This window comes from Pan paniscus, chromosome 7 (assembly GCF_029289425.2).
Source record: "Pan paniscus chromosome 7, NHGRI_mPanPan1-v2.0_pri, whole genome shotgun sequence".
NCBI classification, from domain to species: domain Eukaryota; kingdom Metazoa; phylum Chordata; class Mammalia; order Primates; family Hominidae; genus Pan; species Pan paniscus.
The window spans coordinates 83241229-83255405 of record NC_073256.2 but is presented as its reverse complement, the minus strand read 5'-3'; the positions used below and the strand labels follow the sequence as shown (position 1 = coordinate 83255405).

Below are 14177 nucleotides of genomic sequence, written 5' to 3'. Positions count from 1 at the left end.
TATCAGATGGCTGCTTGCAGCAAATATCTGGAATGGTTGGCAAACAGCCTTGGACCATCCTGATAAGGTTCTTGATACTTTTGTTATGTTGTAGCCCAGAATCACAGAGCTTTGCAGTTCATAACTACTAATTATCTCATCCAGATGTGATCAGGCCCTAAGGAAACTATTGATAGGAACTTACACACAGGGGGCTGATTGGAACCTTGAAATACCTGCATGTGAATTTATGGGACAAATAACCCCACAGGAAAGACCAGAATGTGAGATCTACTGACCAGACCTCCCCAAATACTAGGTCAGGAAGTTGGAAGATGCTTATTTTTCTGGCATATTCTCGGAAGATCCTGAAGACGTGAACCGGGTCAGTAAATTACGGACACTGCTGTTAAGCAAGTCTTGTATCAGCCATTTTGTACCTGTGCAACCTTGGGAAAGTGACTTAGCCTCTATGAACCTGAATCTTCTCCTTCATTAAATGTATCTACAATTAATTCCTCCTCAAAGTGTTATTGAAAAGATTAAAGATATCTATAAAGTAGATGAAACATTATAAATCTCAGATGGTAATTACTGTCCCGTATGTCTTCTATAGGCACCTGCCTGCCACCACCCTGACTGAAATATCCATGCTGCTTATTCAAATACCCTTTCCTTAAAATATTACTGGAGAAAAACTAATAATTCATTTTCATTTACTTTCCTAATATCACAACAAAATAGAATTCCTGATTTTGCAAATTCTTTTTTATCAGTTGTCCTTTAGGCCAACAGCTTTCCGAGCACATTTCTGAGCACACTTTGTGAGAAAGTTTCCCAGGAAGCTTTCTCCAAGCCTTGCTGTAGGGTCCGTTTCATGGAACTTTCCTGTGGAGAAGCTGCTCTCTTCTGTGGGATAAAGATTCTTACTTCAGCATGTACCACCAGAAAATAGCACTTATAGACTCATCTCCAGAGTGGTAATTCATATTATTTTAGCTACCTGTGCCTCTCTATCCTCTGAATACAGCACAATTTCCTCATATCCACTGGCATTAAGGGGTGGCAGCAAACTGTTATCCTTAATATAAAAAATCTGTCTCTGTAATGGGTTTAGAGGCAAGTCCCAAAGATCCGATCTTCTAAAGGATTAGAAAATCTAATATATAAAGAAAAGTGAAAGATACCAACATGCCTTTTCTTATAAAGGCAAGAAACCAGCTATTCCTCACTGAAGAATAGAACACCAAAAAAATAAAAATAAATAAAAAAATAAAAAAATAAACTATGCTGCAATAGAAGGGATTAAGAAAAATGCCTGACAATCTTGTTAAATGTGAGTGGATTCATTTAGGATATTGTCGACTCTCCTTTATTTGGAGACCTAAAAGATGTGGTTTAGACACACCTATTGGGGAGAGTTTGGTGCAGTCCTAGATGTGTCCTTGCCCAAGGGCTGACAGATGGATTGAATGACCTCTCAGCATCCCTTCCAGCCTCACACTTCCGTTGTGCGCTGATTGTTGGAGTGGCGTGTTAGCTGAGTCAGATTTGCCCTTGCAAGCGAGTGGAGGAGTCAGCTGCATGAAAGAAAACAGGTAGACTCTTTGTCCCCAAAATAAAAGCCTCTCTACCCTGTTCCAGGCTAAATTGTATCATTAGAGGTTTATTTTCCTGAGTCACAAAGTATTTTTGGTCTTCTAGAGTTCCTAACAGAATGCAGGCACTGATACTTAAGTGAAGATAAAGTAACTAAACCTTATCAGATAAGGGCTTATCAGAGATCAAGGCCCTGCAGCATCCTCCAAGACTGGAGATGCAGGAAGAGGGAGGCCCAGAGCAGTCAGAGGTAGACAGAGGCAGGACTGTGAAGACAAACTGTGCCTAATTAGAAATGATGCTCCAAACTCCTGCAGAGATAGGGCTCTCCTCCCTTCCATCTGCGTTCCATTGTGCCTTTGATGAAGGCCAAGCTCCTACCAGGTGCAGAGCACTGGCTAAGGCACTGGGGACACTATAGTAAGGAAACAGATGTGGCTTCTGCTTTCCTGCAAAATACTGAACATGTAGTGAATTACTACAAAGGGGGAGGTCTACACTCTTGCAACAAATACTAAGTGGCTAATTTACACAAGGTACTGTTCCAGGATGGGTGGTAACCAAATGGGCAAACCCTTTGCCGTCCCGGAGCTTACATTCTAGCAAGAGGAAGCTACACCAAGAAAGAAGCACCAGGTGCTCTAAGAACTATGACAAGGAGACCTACCCTAGCAGCCAAGTCTTCCTTGAAAAGGGATGTTTATATTGACAAGTGAAGGCTGAGTAGGAATTGGAGAAAGGCATGTGTTGGAGGAAGAGCAGGCACCTAGAGAATGGTCCATCTAGGCGGGGCGCCGTGGCTCACGTATGTAATCCCAGCACTTCAGGAGGCCAAGAAGGGTGGATCACTTGAGGTCAGGAGTTCAAGACCAGCCTGGCCAATATGGTGAAACCCTGTCTCTACTAAAAAAAAATACAAAAATTAGCTGGACCTGGTGGCATGCACCTGTAATCCCAGCTACTCAGGAAGCTGAGGCAGAATTGCTTAAACCCAGGAGGCAGAGATTGCGGGGAACTGAGATCACGCCACTGCCCTCCAACCTGTGTGACAGAGAAAGACTCTGTCTCAAAAAAAAAAAAAAAAGAAAAGAAAAGAAAAAGAAAAAAAAGACCAAGAATGAGAGAATGTTCCATTTGAAATTACCAAATACTCCCCAGCTACCACAGTGTTCTTATGTGCTAGGATGAAGGGTGATTTATATCTTTTTTTCTTACAATTATTCAAGTATTTGCATAGCAAATAATTTTAAAACAGTATCAAAATTATACCTAAAACTATTTTAACTCATTTTTACCTTGTAGCTTTAATATATTGGTCTTCAAACTATTATTTGCAAATTATGATCAAATTCTATATGGATATGATATAATTTAGAAACTCAAATTCAAGATCAAATAGTTTTACCCTGATGATGCAAGCATTAAGTCTAATTCCAAAATATGTTTGGTGTTACTATATGCAAACAAAAGAATGTGTTTGACATTGTGACACAGATTTTCCCCCCCTACGTTGGATATGAATTATAGGTTGGTTCCTGCACTACAGGTGGACCTTTGGCAGCCCAGCAGTATCTCCTATGTATCAGAGGGAACAGTTACTGATGTCCATATCCCCCAAAATGGTTCCCGAGCCCTGTTAGCCTTCTTACAGGAAGCCAACATCCAGTACAAGTAAGCATTCCTTTTCACTTGCTATAAAATTTATTGGTACTAAACTGAACCAAATGGTAGTTGTATTTAGGTTATTTATCAAGTACTTACAACAGTGTTTTGGGTACAATTTTTCATATGGGGAAAACTGACATGAATATATTCACCTTGAAGAGCTTATTAGTCCAATGGGGGATGGGAGCAACCATGTGGACCTTTCATTTCACTATTCACTGTTACCACTAAGTGATCAGTGAAAAAACAGACCTTTTTCTGTGAAGAAAGGAGAGCAGCCTAGCAAGGCCTAGAGGGTGGATGAGAAGGCAGGAGTGGAAAAGGCTTTCTGCAGGAGCTATGCCAGACAGGCAGAGGAGACCACACAAGCAAAGGAAGAAGCAGCATACGAGTGCAGAGTGGTTAGTGTATGAAGTGCAAGTCAGAGGGCAGAAAGAAATGGTGCTGGAGAAACAGGGAGTTCAGATTGTGGGAAATCTTATGTGCAGGGGCAGGAGCTCAGACCTAGTCTTGTGGATGGTGCTGCCCCATTGCAAAGGAGGCACATGTCAGTGGGGTGGGGTGAAGGGGATAGGAAACACTAGTCCAGGGAAGAGGGAGTGAGGCTCTCAGTAGGACCAGAATAGTAGGATCACGAGAGCATTAAAAAAATATTTCAGAGCAGACTCTCTTCATGTTGGATAGTAAGTAGTAAAGGAAGAAGTGAAAGGATGACTCCAAGTTTTCTAGCTTGGGTAACTGAGTAGACAAACTAGAACAGATTTAGATATTTTGAGGGTTGGTTTAAAAAAAAAAAAATGGTTAGAGCAGTAAGAAAAGAGCAGGTGGGGCCGGGTGCGGTGGCTCACGCCTGTAATCCCAGACTTTGGGAGGCTGAGGTGGTCAGATCACCTGAGGTCAGGAATTCAAGACCAGGCTGTTCCACATGGTGAAACCCTGTCTCTACTAAAAATGCAAAAATTAGCTGGGTGTAGTGGTACGTGCCTGTAATCCTAGCTACTCGGGGGGCTGAGGCAGAAGAATCACTTGAACCCCGGAGGCAGAGGTTACAGTGAGCTGAGATCGCGCCACTGCACTCCAGCCTGGGCAACAGAGTGAGACACTGTCTCAAAAAAAAGAAAAGAGCAAGTGGAAGATAGTCAGAGGAGTTGAAAAAGAAAAGAAAGACTTTAAAGAAAGAGATGGGTCCAGGGTACCAAGTGCTGAAGTGATATCCAGCAATAAAAGGACCAACCAGTTTCCTTTGGATCTGGCAATAGAAAGAACATTGATGACTCTAAAGGTGGATTAGAATGTTTGCATTAGAAGACACAGATGTGAACAGGAGGTGAGAACACACAGCAGCAGAGTCCATTCCTGTTCTTAGCAGTTAGAATTAGCGAAGCAGAGAATGAGAAGTGACTGGGAGGAGATGCATCACCGATCCCTACCTGGTAGATTTGGAATTTGTTTGTGTAGAGGGAAATCTTGGTGTATTTGTAGGCTGAGGGAAGAGCCTGTAGGGAGGGAGACATCGATGATGCCAGAGAGAATGTGCAGAAAGAAGAGTGTCTGAACAGTAGGAAGGATACCTCATTCTCTAAAACTGAAGAGATAAATGTGGTGGATCTACTTAAGACTGTAGAGAGGAAAGTGGACATGTCAAAAAAGATTACAGCCAATGGCTAAGTTTTCTGGATGAATGAAGAAGCAAAATTATCTACTGAAAGTAAGGAAGGAGGGGTTAAAGGGTATTACCAACAGAAAAACTGGGGTATGAACAAAGAGAAGTGGTTGTTGCAGAGAAGAGAGAGTGTGACACTGATACAGAGCTGAGTTTCTGTTGGATAGAACCATGGAAAGGTCAGGGTGGCGAGAAAGTTGAGGTCCTCAGTGAAATAATAGTTCAAGTATTCATCCCTGGGTCTAATATGGATTGGAAGGCAGGAGCATGTAGGACGGATGAGGGGGCCAAGTGGAAGAATCAGGGAAGATATTAAGGTCTTTGTATTGAAAACAATGTAGTGTTACTGAGGAAAACAAATGAGAAGGAAAGAAGTTCTGACAAAATGTGAGTAGTTGGATGCTCAGAGTCCAGGGGTAGAATGTTTATGGCTCGTGACAAGATCCACAGGGTAGCCACAGAGATCATTGAAGGGGAGTGTTGTGTGGATATCTTTGAGGCTGGTGCAGTCAAGAACAGGTGGCCTAAATCACCAGAGAATCATCTTGAATCTCCTTGGCTGATGGCAAGACTAGAGGAGGAGGGAGAAAATGTACTTCTGGGGCAGGAACATCAAGGCAGAGCCAAGAGTTCGAGGAAAGCAGCAAGAAGTGGCATGACGCTGCAGAGAGGATGAGCTTTCCCTGGAAGCAAGAAGATTCATGGCGTACAGGAGAATACGCTGACCTTCCTCCCTTATGCCCCACAGTAGGCAGGTGGAGAGGGAGATGGGAATAGAAAGCCACAAAAGAATGTGTATCCTTTAAAGAGTCAAATGTCTGATGGGGCAAGAATATGAGAAAAGAGAGTTCCCTGAATAGGCTAGAGAATGTAGAAAGTTCATTTACAAAGCAAGGGAGACTCCAGTGGGCACAAGGGAAAGCAGGTGGAGGAGAGAAGGAGCATGAGTGGAAAATCTAGGAGAAGTGCAGTGTGGTGACTTAATGAGATGAGATAGAGAAGGAGGGAGTGACTTACCCTTTGCTGGGAATCCTAAGATTTGGGGGTTGAAAGGCATGCGTGTAAGTGACTACTCCAACTACCCAAACTTTTTAGCAGGTTGTTGTACTGTCAAAACTGGCACAGAGTTTTGGGGTCTGGGAGGGCCTGGGGCCTGGGGTGGGCTGATGGTCTGTGAGTTAATAGTGAGGGCCCAGTCTCTCTAGAGGGCTGAGCCAAGGGGTGCCAAATGGCAGTGACATCCCTGGTCCACACAGAGACTGCCCTGCCAGAAGGATATCTACAGCTTTATTAACGTACTGATATGCTTTTTACAGAAAGGTATTTTATCTATGCTTCTAGAACAGAATCGCAGCTGTGCATAAAACTATTGTTCCTACTGGACACATTTTAGTCATTGCTGTAGCTTTGAAGGCCTGATCTGATTCTCTGAATGCCTGACAGGAAACAGCTTGGCAATTATATCTATAGGTGCTCAGTAACCACTCACATGCTTCATTAATTACTATTCAGTAGAAAAGAATATACCAGTTAGTTTAACAAGTCTCTATTTCCTGTCATTAAATATAGGTCATGTGGAACTGATATAGAATAAAATATCACACTTTATGTCACAGAGAATAAAGTCTAAAAAATGAATGTTTTAAATCAGTTGCCTCTTCACTGGAGAACAGTCATTTAGAATTATTCATTTCATTGGTCCCAAGATAATAACATATGAGACAATTAAATTCCACGGGCCCAGTAGGTAGAGATCATTTTAATTGACTTTTAGTACTGTAGCCTGGAGTATTTTCAAAAGATTGTCATTTACTCTGTACAAGAATACATAATGTACAGCTATAGTGATTTTTAAAGTGGAGATAATGTGACCTCATGTGTCTGGCCCCTAGGTGATCAATTCCCCTCTATGAAATGATTCATTCTACCATAAAACATTTTGGTTATTCCATAAAGTAAATACCTGTAAAAGTTGGTGATGAAATTTCTATTTTTTGATCAGGCGTGGTGGCTCACACCTGTAATCCCAGCACTTTGGGAGGCTAAGGCGGGTGGATTAGCTAAGGTCAGAAGTTTAAGATCAGCTTGGCCAACATGGTGAAACCCGGTCTCTACTAAAAATACAAAAATTAGCCAGGCATGTTGGTGTGTGGCTGTAATCCCAGCTACTCGGGAGGCTGAGACATGAGAATCGCTTGAACTTGGAAGATGGAGTTGCAGTGAGCCGAGTTCACGCCACTGCACTCCAGCCTGGGTGACAGAGCAAGACTCCTCAAAAAAAAAAAAAAAAAAAATTTCTATGTTTTGAGGGTCCCTCCCCACCCTGGAAACTTTGGGGAGGTGGTTTTGTACTGAGTAATGGCATCACTCAGAAAGTTTAGAATAGTTCTAGTCACCATTACAGGAATATACACAACTGGGGTAGGAATCATCACAGGCTGTGAAGAAGTAAGAAACTACAACAGTTTACAAAGACTGTTCTGAGACTCCATTTCACAGCCTTGTCATCGATACGCTAGTTTCTAGTCAACCACTTAACAAGGAAAATGGGACTTGACCTCCAGTGTCACAATTATTTTTTAATTTAAGGTTGATCTCCTAGGGCCTGCGTTTGGGTGCAATGTAAGTTACTGAACAGAGACCTGGGTTAGCTTGCTGGGGCCGCCATAACAAAGTACCACAGACTTTAACAACTGGAAATTCAGAAGGAGATTCTGGTATAGATTTCTGCCTTTGGCAAATCTGTCTACATTTTTTTTTCTTTAGTTTCTAGGGATTGAAAAAAGTAGCCAGGAGAAATAATAGATGATTTTGGTGAGGGTAATATACCTGAAGGTTCCCTGCAGTATTGGAATACGTTGACAATTTATAATTACCCCAGCCCTAGTCAAACTCGTATCCCTCTTGACCATCCCAGATTCTCTCCTAACACAAGGAAGTTAGAAAATTGACATGGAGGTTCATTTGGCTCAAGACTTACTTTAGCAATATTGTAAAATTCTTTAGCCCATACAAGCCTAATCATCTGTAACTTCCTACTTTGAGGGTAAAAAAGAAAGCACTAATACAGATGGTGTTCAGACTAACAATAACCTCCCACTCACATTTGGAGCCACTGCAAGCAGCCATCGGGGACTTAACCAAGCTTTGAGCCACCTCACCTTACCTCGATTTCTAAAATGTTTTCAGTTTTAAAATCAAAAATTGAAACAAAAAAAGCAGTAAGCCAATGATCAATTCCTGATTAAGTGCTTTGTCCATACATAGTAGGTGCTCAATAAATAACAAATGAGTAAATGAAAAAGAATGTCGTATACCCAGTATGACCCTAAGTTAATTTACTTTCTTCATAGAATGGAAAATATTTCTTTAGGTGATTCAATATAATTTTTTAAAATAATTTTTAAACATTAATATTAAAGGCTTTAAATAACTTTCAGCCTTGAAAGTTATTTAAAGATGCCATTATATGTTCTTTTAATAGCACTTAAACCATTAAACAACAGGTTCTTTTGGAAAATAAAATATGAAAGCAAAGCTTTTTAGCTACCTGCCAGGCCCAGGAAAATCACTGGGGGGCTTTCTAACATCTTTAAGTAATGCAAATGACTGAAGTGCTTTGCTACTGTGTGAAACTCTAGTTAGTGGAGGCTGGTGAGCATTGAGAAGACAGGCCTGTATTTATCTAACTCACATGTCACATCAAGAACACTAATGACTCTGCCTGGAGCTGGTTCCACAAAGCCTGGAATCCCCGCCCTGGCCTCAGCCTTTAATTTCCAAATGCATTCACTATAATTGGCTGAGCTTCTCTTCTCTTGGCATTTCTTGATGCTGGCAGGCAGTGAAATCACTTTTTCCAACTCTGGGTATTTCTTCAGTTTCCTCTTGAGGACTGTAGCTTCTTTTCCCCTTTCCCTTTTCTCTCTGTCTTGGGTCAGGGGTGCTGGGTAGTGACGTGAGCATAGTCTCTTGGTGATGGAAGGGATGTGTGCAGGAAGAAGCAGCAGGAAAAAGAAAGTGGTAAGGGCATGGAAGAGAAGCCTAGGCTCAGTTTTCATGAAGTGACCCTGGACTTAGAATCTCAAGGTTGGAATTTTGGTTCACCTTCCAAGTTCAAATTCTGGCTTGGCACTGACCAGTAGAGTGATATTGGTGAGTTCTTAACCCTTTTGAGACTCAGTTTCCCCATTTTATAAATACCAATAACAAGAGAATCTACCACATAGACTATAGGGCTATTAACTGAGATTATGTACATAAAAGACACAGCACAGTGCCTGGCTGCTGGTAGGTAAGTAGTACTCAGTAAATCTAAGTGCTCATAGTCATCATTCGGTTGTTGCAGCTGCAAATCAGCAGTAGCTATTGTTACTACTACTATCACTTGAGGATATCTGCCTATAATTTTACATGTTAAATTCATTACATCACTTATTTAACTGTTTTCATTTCCTGAAAAATAACATTTTCCCAACATTTGGTATTTTTAGGAATATTGATCACCACAGTCTTTCTTTACATAGATGCATATGATTTTTTCTGGGTGTTGCCTGATTTTTGCAATATCTCAATTTACTTTTCATCATGTCTGTCATTCCAAATCCAGGGTCCTCATAGAAGATCTTCAGAAAACACTGGAGAAGGGAAGCAGCTTGCACACCCAGAGAAACCGAAGATCCCTCTCGGGATATAATTATGAAGTTTATCACTCCTTAGAAGAAGTATGTAATCAAAAGAGCTTTTTCTGGTTTTTTATAGAGACGTCTTTATCATTTAGGTCTAAGGGAGAAAATGATGTGTTTTATGCTTCTGGGGGAGAAGCATAAAGACAGAGAAGGTACTATGTGAAGAATATATGTAGCTTTTACATGGCCCAGGCACCTTATCTCTTCTATTAAGTCTTCGATGGTATATAAGAAGTATCAAAATAATTTTAATTTCATTTGCTTTACCCATACCACTTTTACATAGGACATAGGAAGCGCAATGGAAGAGTGAGGAAATGTTGCTATAATTATAGCTATAATGGCCTTCACTAACAAGCCAAGAAACATAAAGCTAACCAGAGTTTGAGGAAATGATGAGTAAAGTGGACCTTACTTGTACCCTCTGCAAAGTTGAGACCTCTCAAAGGCAAAGCTTCATTTGGGGCATCTCTGCACCTTTGAACATGCTTTTTTATCCTACCTGGAGAACTGACAGCCACCTCATCCACACTGTCACATCCTTTACTATTCACCTGGACAGGTTGTTGTTCTGCAAATCTCAGCTTAAGCAAAAAGGTAGCTGTTCCTATTCTCCCAGATTGGATTAAACCCCTCCTCCGCCAACACCTAGTGAATTACATGCCCCCATAGCACAAGGATGTGATACCTATCACAGTTTTTAATTATGTAATTATGTGATTATTTGATTAATGCCTTTCACCTCTAATAAGCTACAAGTTCCATGAGCGCAGGCCACTTCTTTCTTATTCACCGCTATAACTCCAGTGGCAGGCAAACAGAGACCTCCAAATACATAGTTGTTGACAGAGGAATAAATGAATGAATCATACATTTTCCATGCTTCCTCTAAATTGAACAAAGGAATGCCAGACATAAAATAAATGAGATGCTGCTCTATTCTTAAGACGGTTTTTGGTTCTCTTGATAACAACTCTCCTTTCAAAATTATCTCCACATATTTCATGTCTAAACATGTTTTGGAAGCTTAAAATTAGAAGCAATAGAAAGGTTTTAGATAACTTTGCACACAGAAGTACTGTTAACATGCACTAGAAAACAGTCAAATTTTACAAATATAATATAGATATGCATAATGTATGTGTATACACACACACACACACGCACACACATATATCCTGCTCATTAGATTAAATAAGAATAGAAAGAAAAGAATATATGGGTACTTTCCTGAATATATTTAGCTATTTTTTCAGCACTGATCCTTTTACACCATAAAATGGTAGGACACTTTTGTGTTATTTTTTTATACCTTATAAGGCTTTTAAGTCAGGAATGAAGCACCTTATTCATTCAAATGTATCTTTTCCTGATGACAGATAAGTGTATATGAATGGATCAATGCAAATGTATCACTATCACTGGAGAAATTATTCAGAGTTTGCCCTCTGATATGTAGCTCAGTAAAAGAACCTTTAAATGAAAAAAGATAATGCCTTTTTCTTAGCATTTTCTTTCAGTGGCAAATTGTAATATATGGGACTTTAAGAAACACTTTCAAGTAGTTTGGACAGTTTTCCTAAAGTCGATTTATTTCTTTACCTCTTAAATACTTGTGGAAAATAGAAATAAATTCTGATTTTCAAAAAAACTAGAACACATCAATTTTTTATAAAAATCTGTTACCCGTATATTAATGATATATGGTAGTAGAAGGTATGCTTTAATGGAAGAGCTATATAAAGACATAAGCTACTATCTGTAAAGGCAGAAAATTAAATGTAATTTTAAGTATCCCAAAGAAAATTAAAAATAGAAAGTAGATTTTTTGTTCAATTTTATATTCCATGTGCACTCCTTGAATTCGGAGACCTACTGTTGTCTTTTTGTTTCCTTTTGTTCTCTAAAAGCTCCATTATTTTGAGAGAGTCTAACATAGTTTTTATTTATTTGCTCTTAGATTCAAAATTGGATGCATCATCTGAATAAAACTCACTCAGGCCTCATTCACATGTTCTCTATTGGAAGATCATATGAGGGAAGATCTCTTTTTATTTTAAAGGTAAAAATAAGCAATTGCTATGTAAATACATAATGTTTACCAAATATCCATCTTTTTCAACTTTAACTTATGGGAAAAGAAATGATCTTTTATAGAGTCTCATATTTAACATCATCTGATAATCTCAGAAATACTTTCCCTTAGGTTTCTGAACCATATTTCATTTTTGCCATTGGATATTCCAGAGAATACTTTTGCCAACATTTTCAGTTATTGATGCGAAGTATTTGTGAGTTGGTGCTGCTTGAGGTGAACCAATGCAAAACTATTTAAATGTGTAAGAAGCTACTATGGTTTGGGTCTGTGTCCCCACCCAAATCTCACTTCAAATTGTAATTTCCAAAGTTGTGGGAGGAACCTTGTGGGAGGTGATTGAATCATGAAGGCAGATTTCCCCCTTGCTGTTCTTGTGATAGTGAGTTCTCATGAGATCTGGTTGTTTAAAAGTGTGTAGCACCTCCCCCTTCGCTCTCTTCCTCCTGCTCCACCATGTAAGCTGTGCCTCCTTCCTCTCCTCCTTCTGCCATGACTCTAAGTTTCCTGAGGCCTCCCCAGCCATGCTTCCTGTACAGCCTATGGAACTGTGAGCCAATTAAACCTCTTTTATTTATAACTACCCAGTTTCAGGTAGTTCTTTATAGCGACATGAGAACTAACTAATGCAGAAGCTATGTATTATTATCATTCATCCCTTGACCCTGCATTCTCTTCTGTCTACTGACCTATAGCTCTCCATTCTTTCTCAGCCAAACTTCTAAAAAGACTTACCTCTAATCATCATCTCTACTTCCTCTCCTATCATTCAGACTTTGACTCACCAGCCTTTGCCCCTACAACTCTTCTAAAACTTCTTTCCAAGGCCAGCAACCACTCCTAATTGATTCTCCTCCTGTCTCTCTGACCATCTGGGTCTCACTCACTGGCTCCTTTCCCCTTATCCTTTCCTTAGGTTCTCAGGTAATCCCTGAGACTCTATCCTCAGCCTTACTTTCATACCACAAACACTCTCTAGACAGGCACATCTAGCCCATAATTTCAGTAGTCATCCCAGACCTCTGTATCCATTGCAGTCCACCCTCTGGAACCTTAAATTCACCCACCATTGCCTGCTTGACACTCTTCCCTGGATATTCATAAAAGCACCTCAGATTCAGAATGGCATCCCTCTCCTCCCAATTCAGAAACATGGACATCATCCTAAATTCCTCTCCTTTAACCATTCACTTTAAATTACCACCAAAAGCTGACCATTTTTTCTTCTGAATATTTTAGATCTGCCCCAGTTGCTTCTCTTGTCCTCATAGCTATTGCCCTAACTTCTCTCTGTGTCTGTTCTCCCTGGACTATTGCAGTAGTGGCCTCAGTACTGAGCTTCCTTCGAGCCCCCATTCTTGACCCTCTCATGCTCTAATCCATCCTCCACACTGCTGCCAATATGAGCCCTCAAACATGAGCAAGCAAACAGACACACACACACACACACACACAAAGCACCCCATAGAATACAGGAGGAAGCCTCATCTCTTTTATTTAGTATCCAGGGAATCCACTTTGAGCTTTATCTGCTGTTCCTTCCTCAAACTGCAGGCACAGTTCCTCCAATATGGTGCACTCAGCTTCTCTTCCAGGATTGAGATGCCTTCCTCCAACTTGTCTGCCAAACAAGCTTTATGTCTTGCTGAAGTACTCAAGTGCTCCTCTTCTGAGAAGCTACATTTTATTACTTAGGAAAATTCAACATAACACTCTTATGTTCCCACGGTAACTTATAGATATTTGCATCATAATGGTTGATTGATTGCTTACATGTTTGCCCTCTCCACTAGTGTATAAATTCCTTGTCTTTTCATGTTTGAATCTCCAGTACTGAGCACGATGTCTGACATTAAAAAGGATTTCCTGAAATATTTGTGAAGTGAATTAATGAATGAATGAAAATTAGATCCCCTGTAATTATAATGTCAGGATCTCCTATTGATTTCTCGGTTAGCAACCAGGTTAAAAGTAATATTGATATGGTAGGACTGTAAAGAAAAATCTGCCACTTGATTCTAGAAATCAAGCTGTTTTATGTTTTCATTTCGTGGTATAATAAAATTTGACTTTATCCACCTATAAAATATAGCTATTATTTAAGAAATATTCCTTGGGATGGAAAGAGAAAGGGGATGAGGGAGGACTTAGCTTTTTACTTAACAGTCACATACTATATTACAATGAAGAAGCAGGCTGAGCCAGCAGGATTGTAAGAGACCAGGAGTTCAAGACCAGCCTTGGCAACATAGCAAGAACTCAGCTCTTAAAAATTAATTAATTAATTAAAATAAAAAAATTTTAAAAATAAAGAAGCAACCTATTTAGGGATTTTCCTTTTCCTTTTGTACTTTCTAGTTCTTTTATTATAATTAGGACAATAAATGTATTGTTTCTGCATAAAGAAGCCTGGACTTTCGAGATAGATAGGAACTCCCTTTGTCCTTTTTATGCGTTACCTAATGAACCACACTACAGTGAAGAATTA

General features: G+C 40.0%; 1 protein-coding gene across 1 annotated transcript in view; it reads left to right on the top strand.

The window, feature by feature from the left end:
- CPA6 (carboxypeptidase A6) overlaps positions 1-14177 on the top strand; it is a 324809-nt gene that overhangs the window by 225189 nt on the left and 85443 nt on the right. The window contains exons 3-5 of the mRNA XM_003831348.6: positions 3125-3249; positions 9516-9630; positions 11555-11656. Of these exons, the coding sequence (XP_003831396.2) occupies positions 3125-3249; positions 9516-9630; positions 11555-11656 (342 nt within the window). The remainder of the gene's footprint in view (positions 1-3124; positions 3250-9515; positions 9631-11554; positions 11657-14177) is intronic.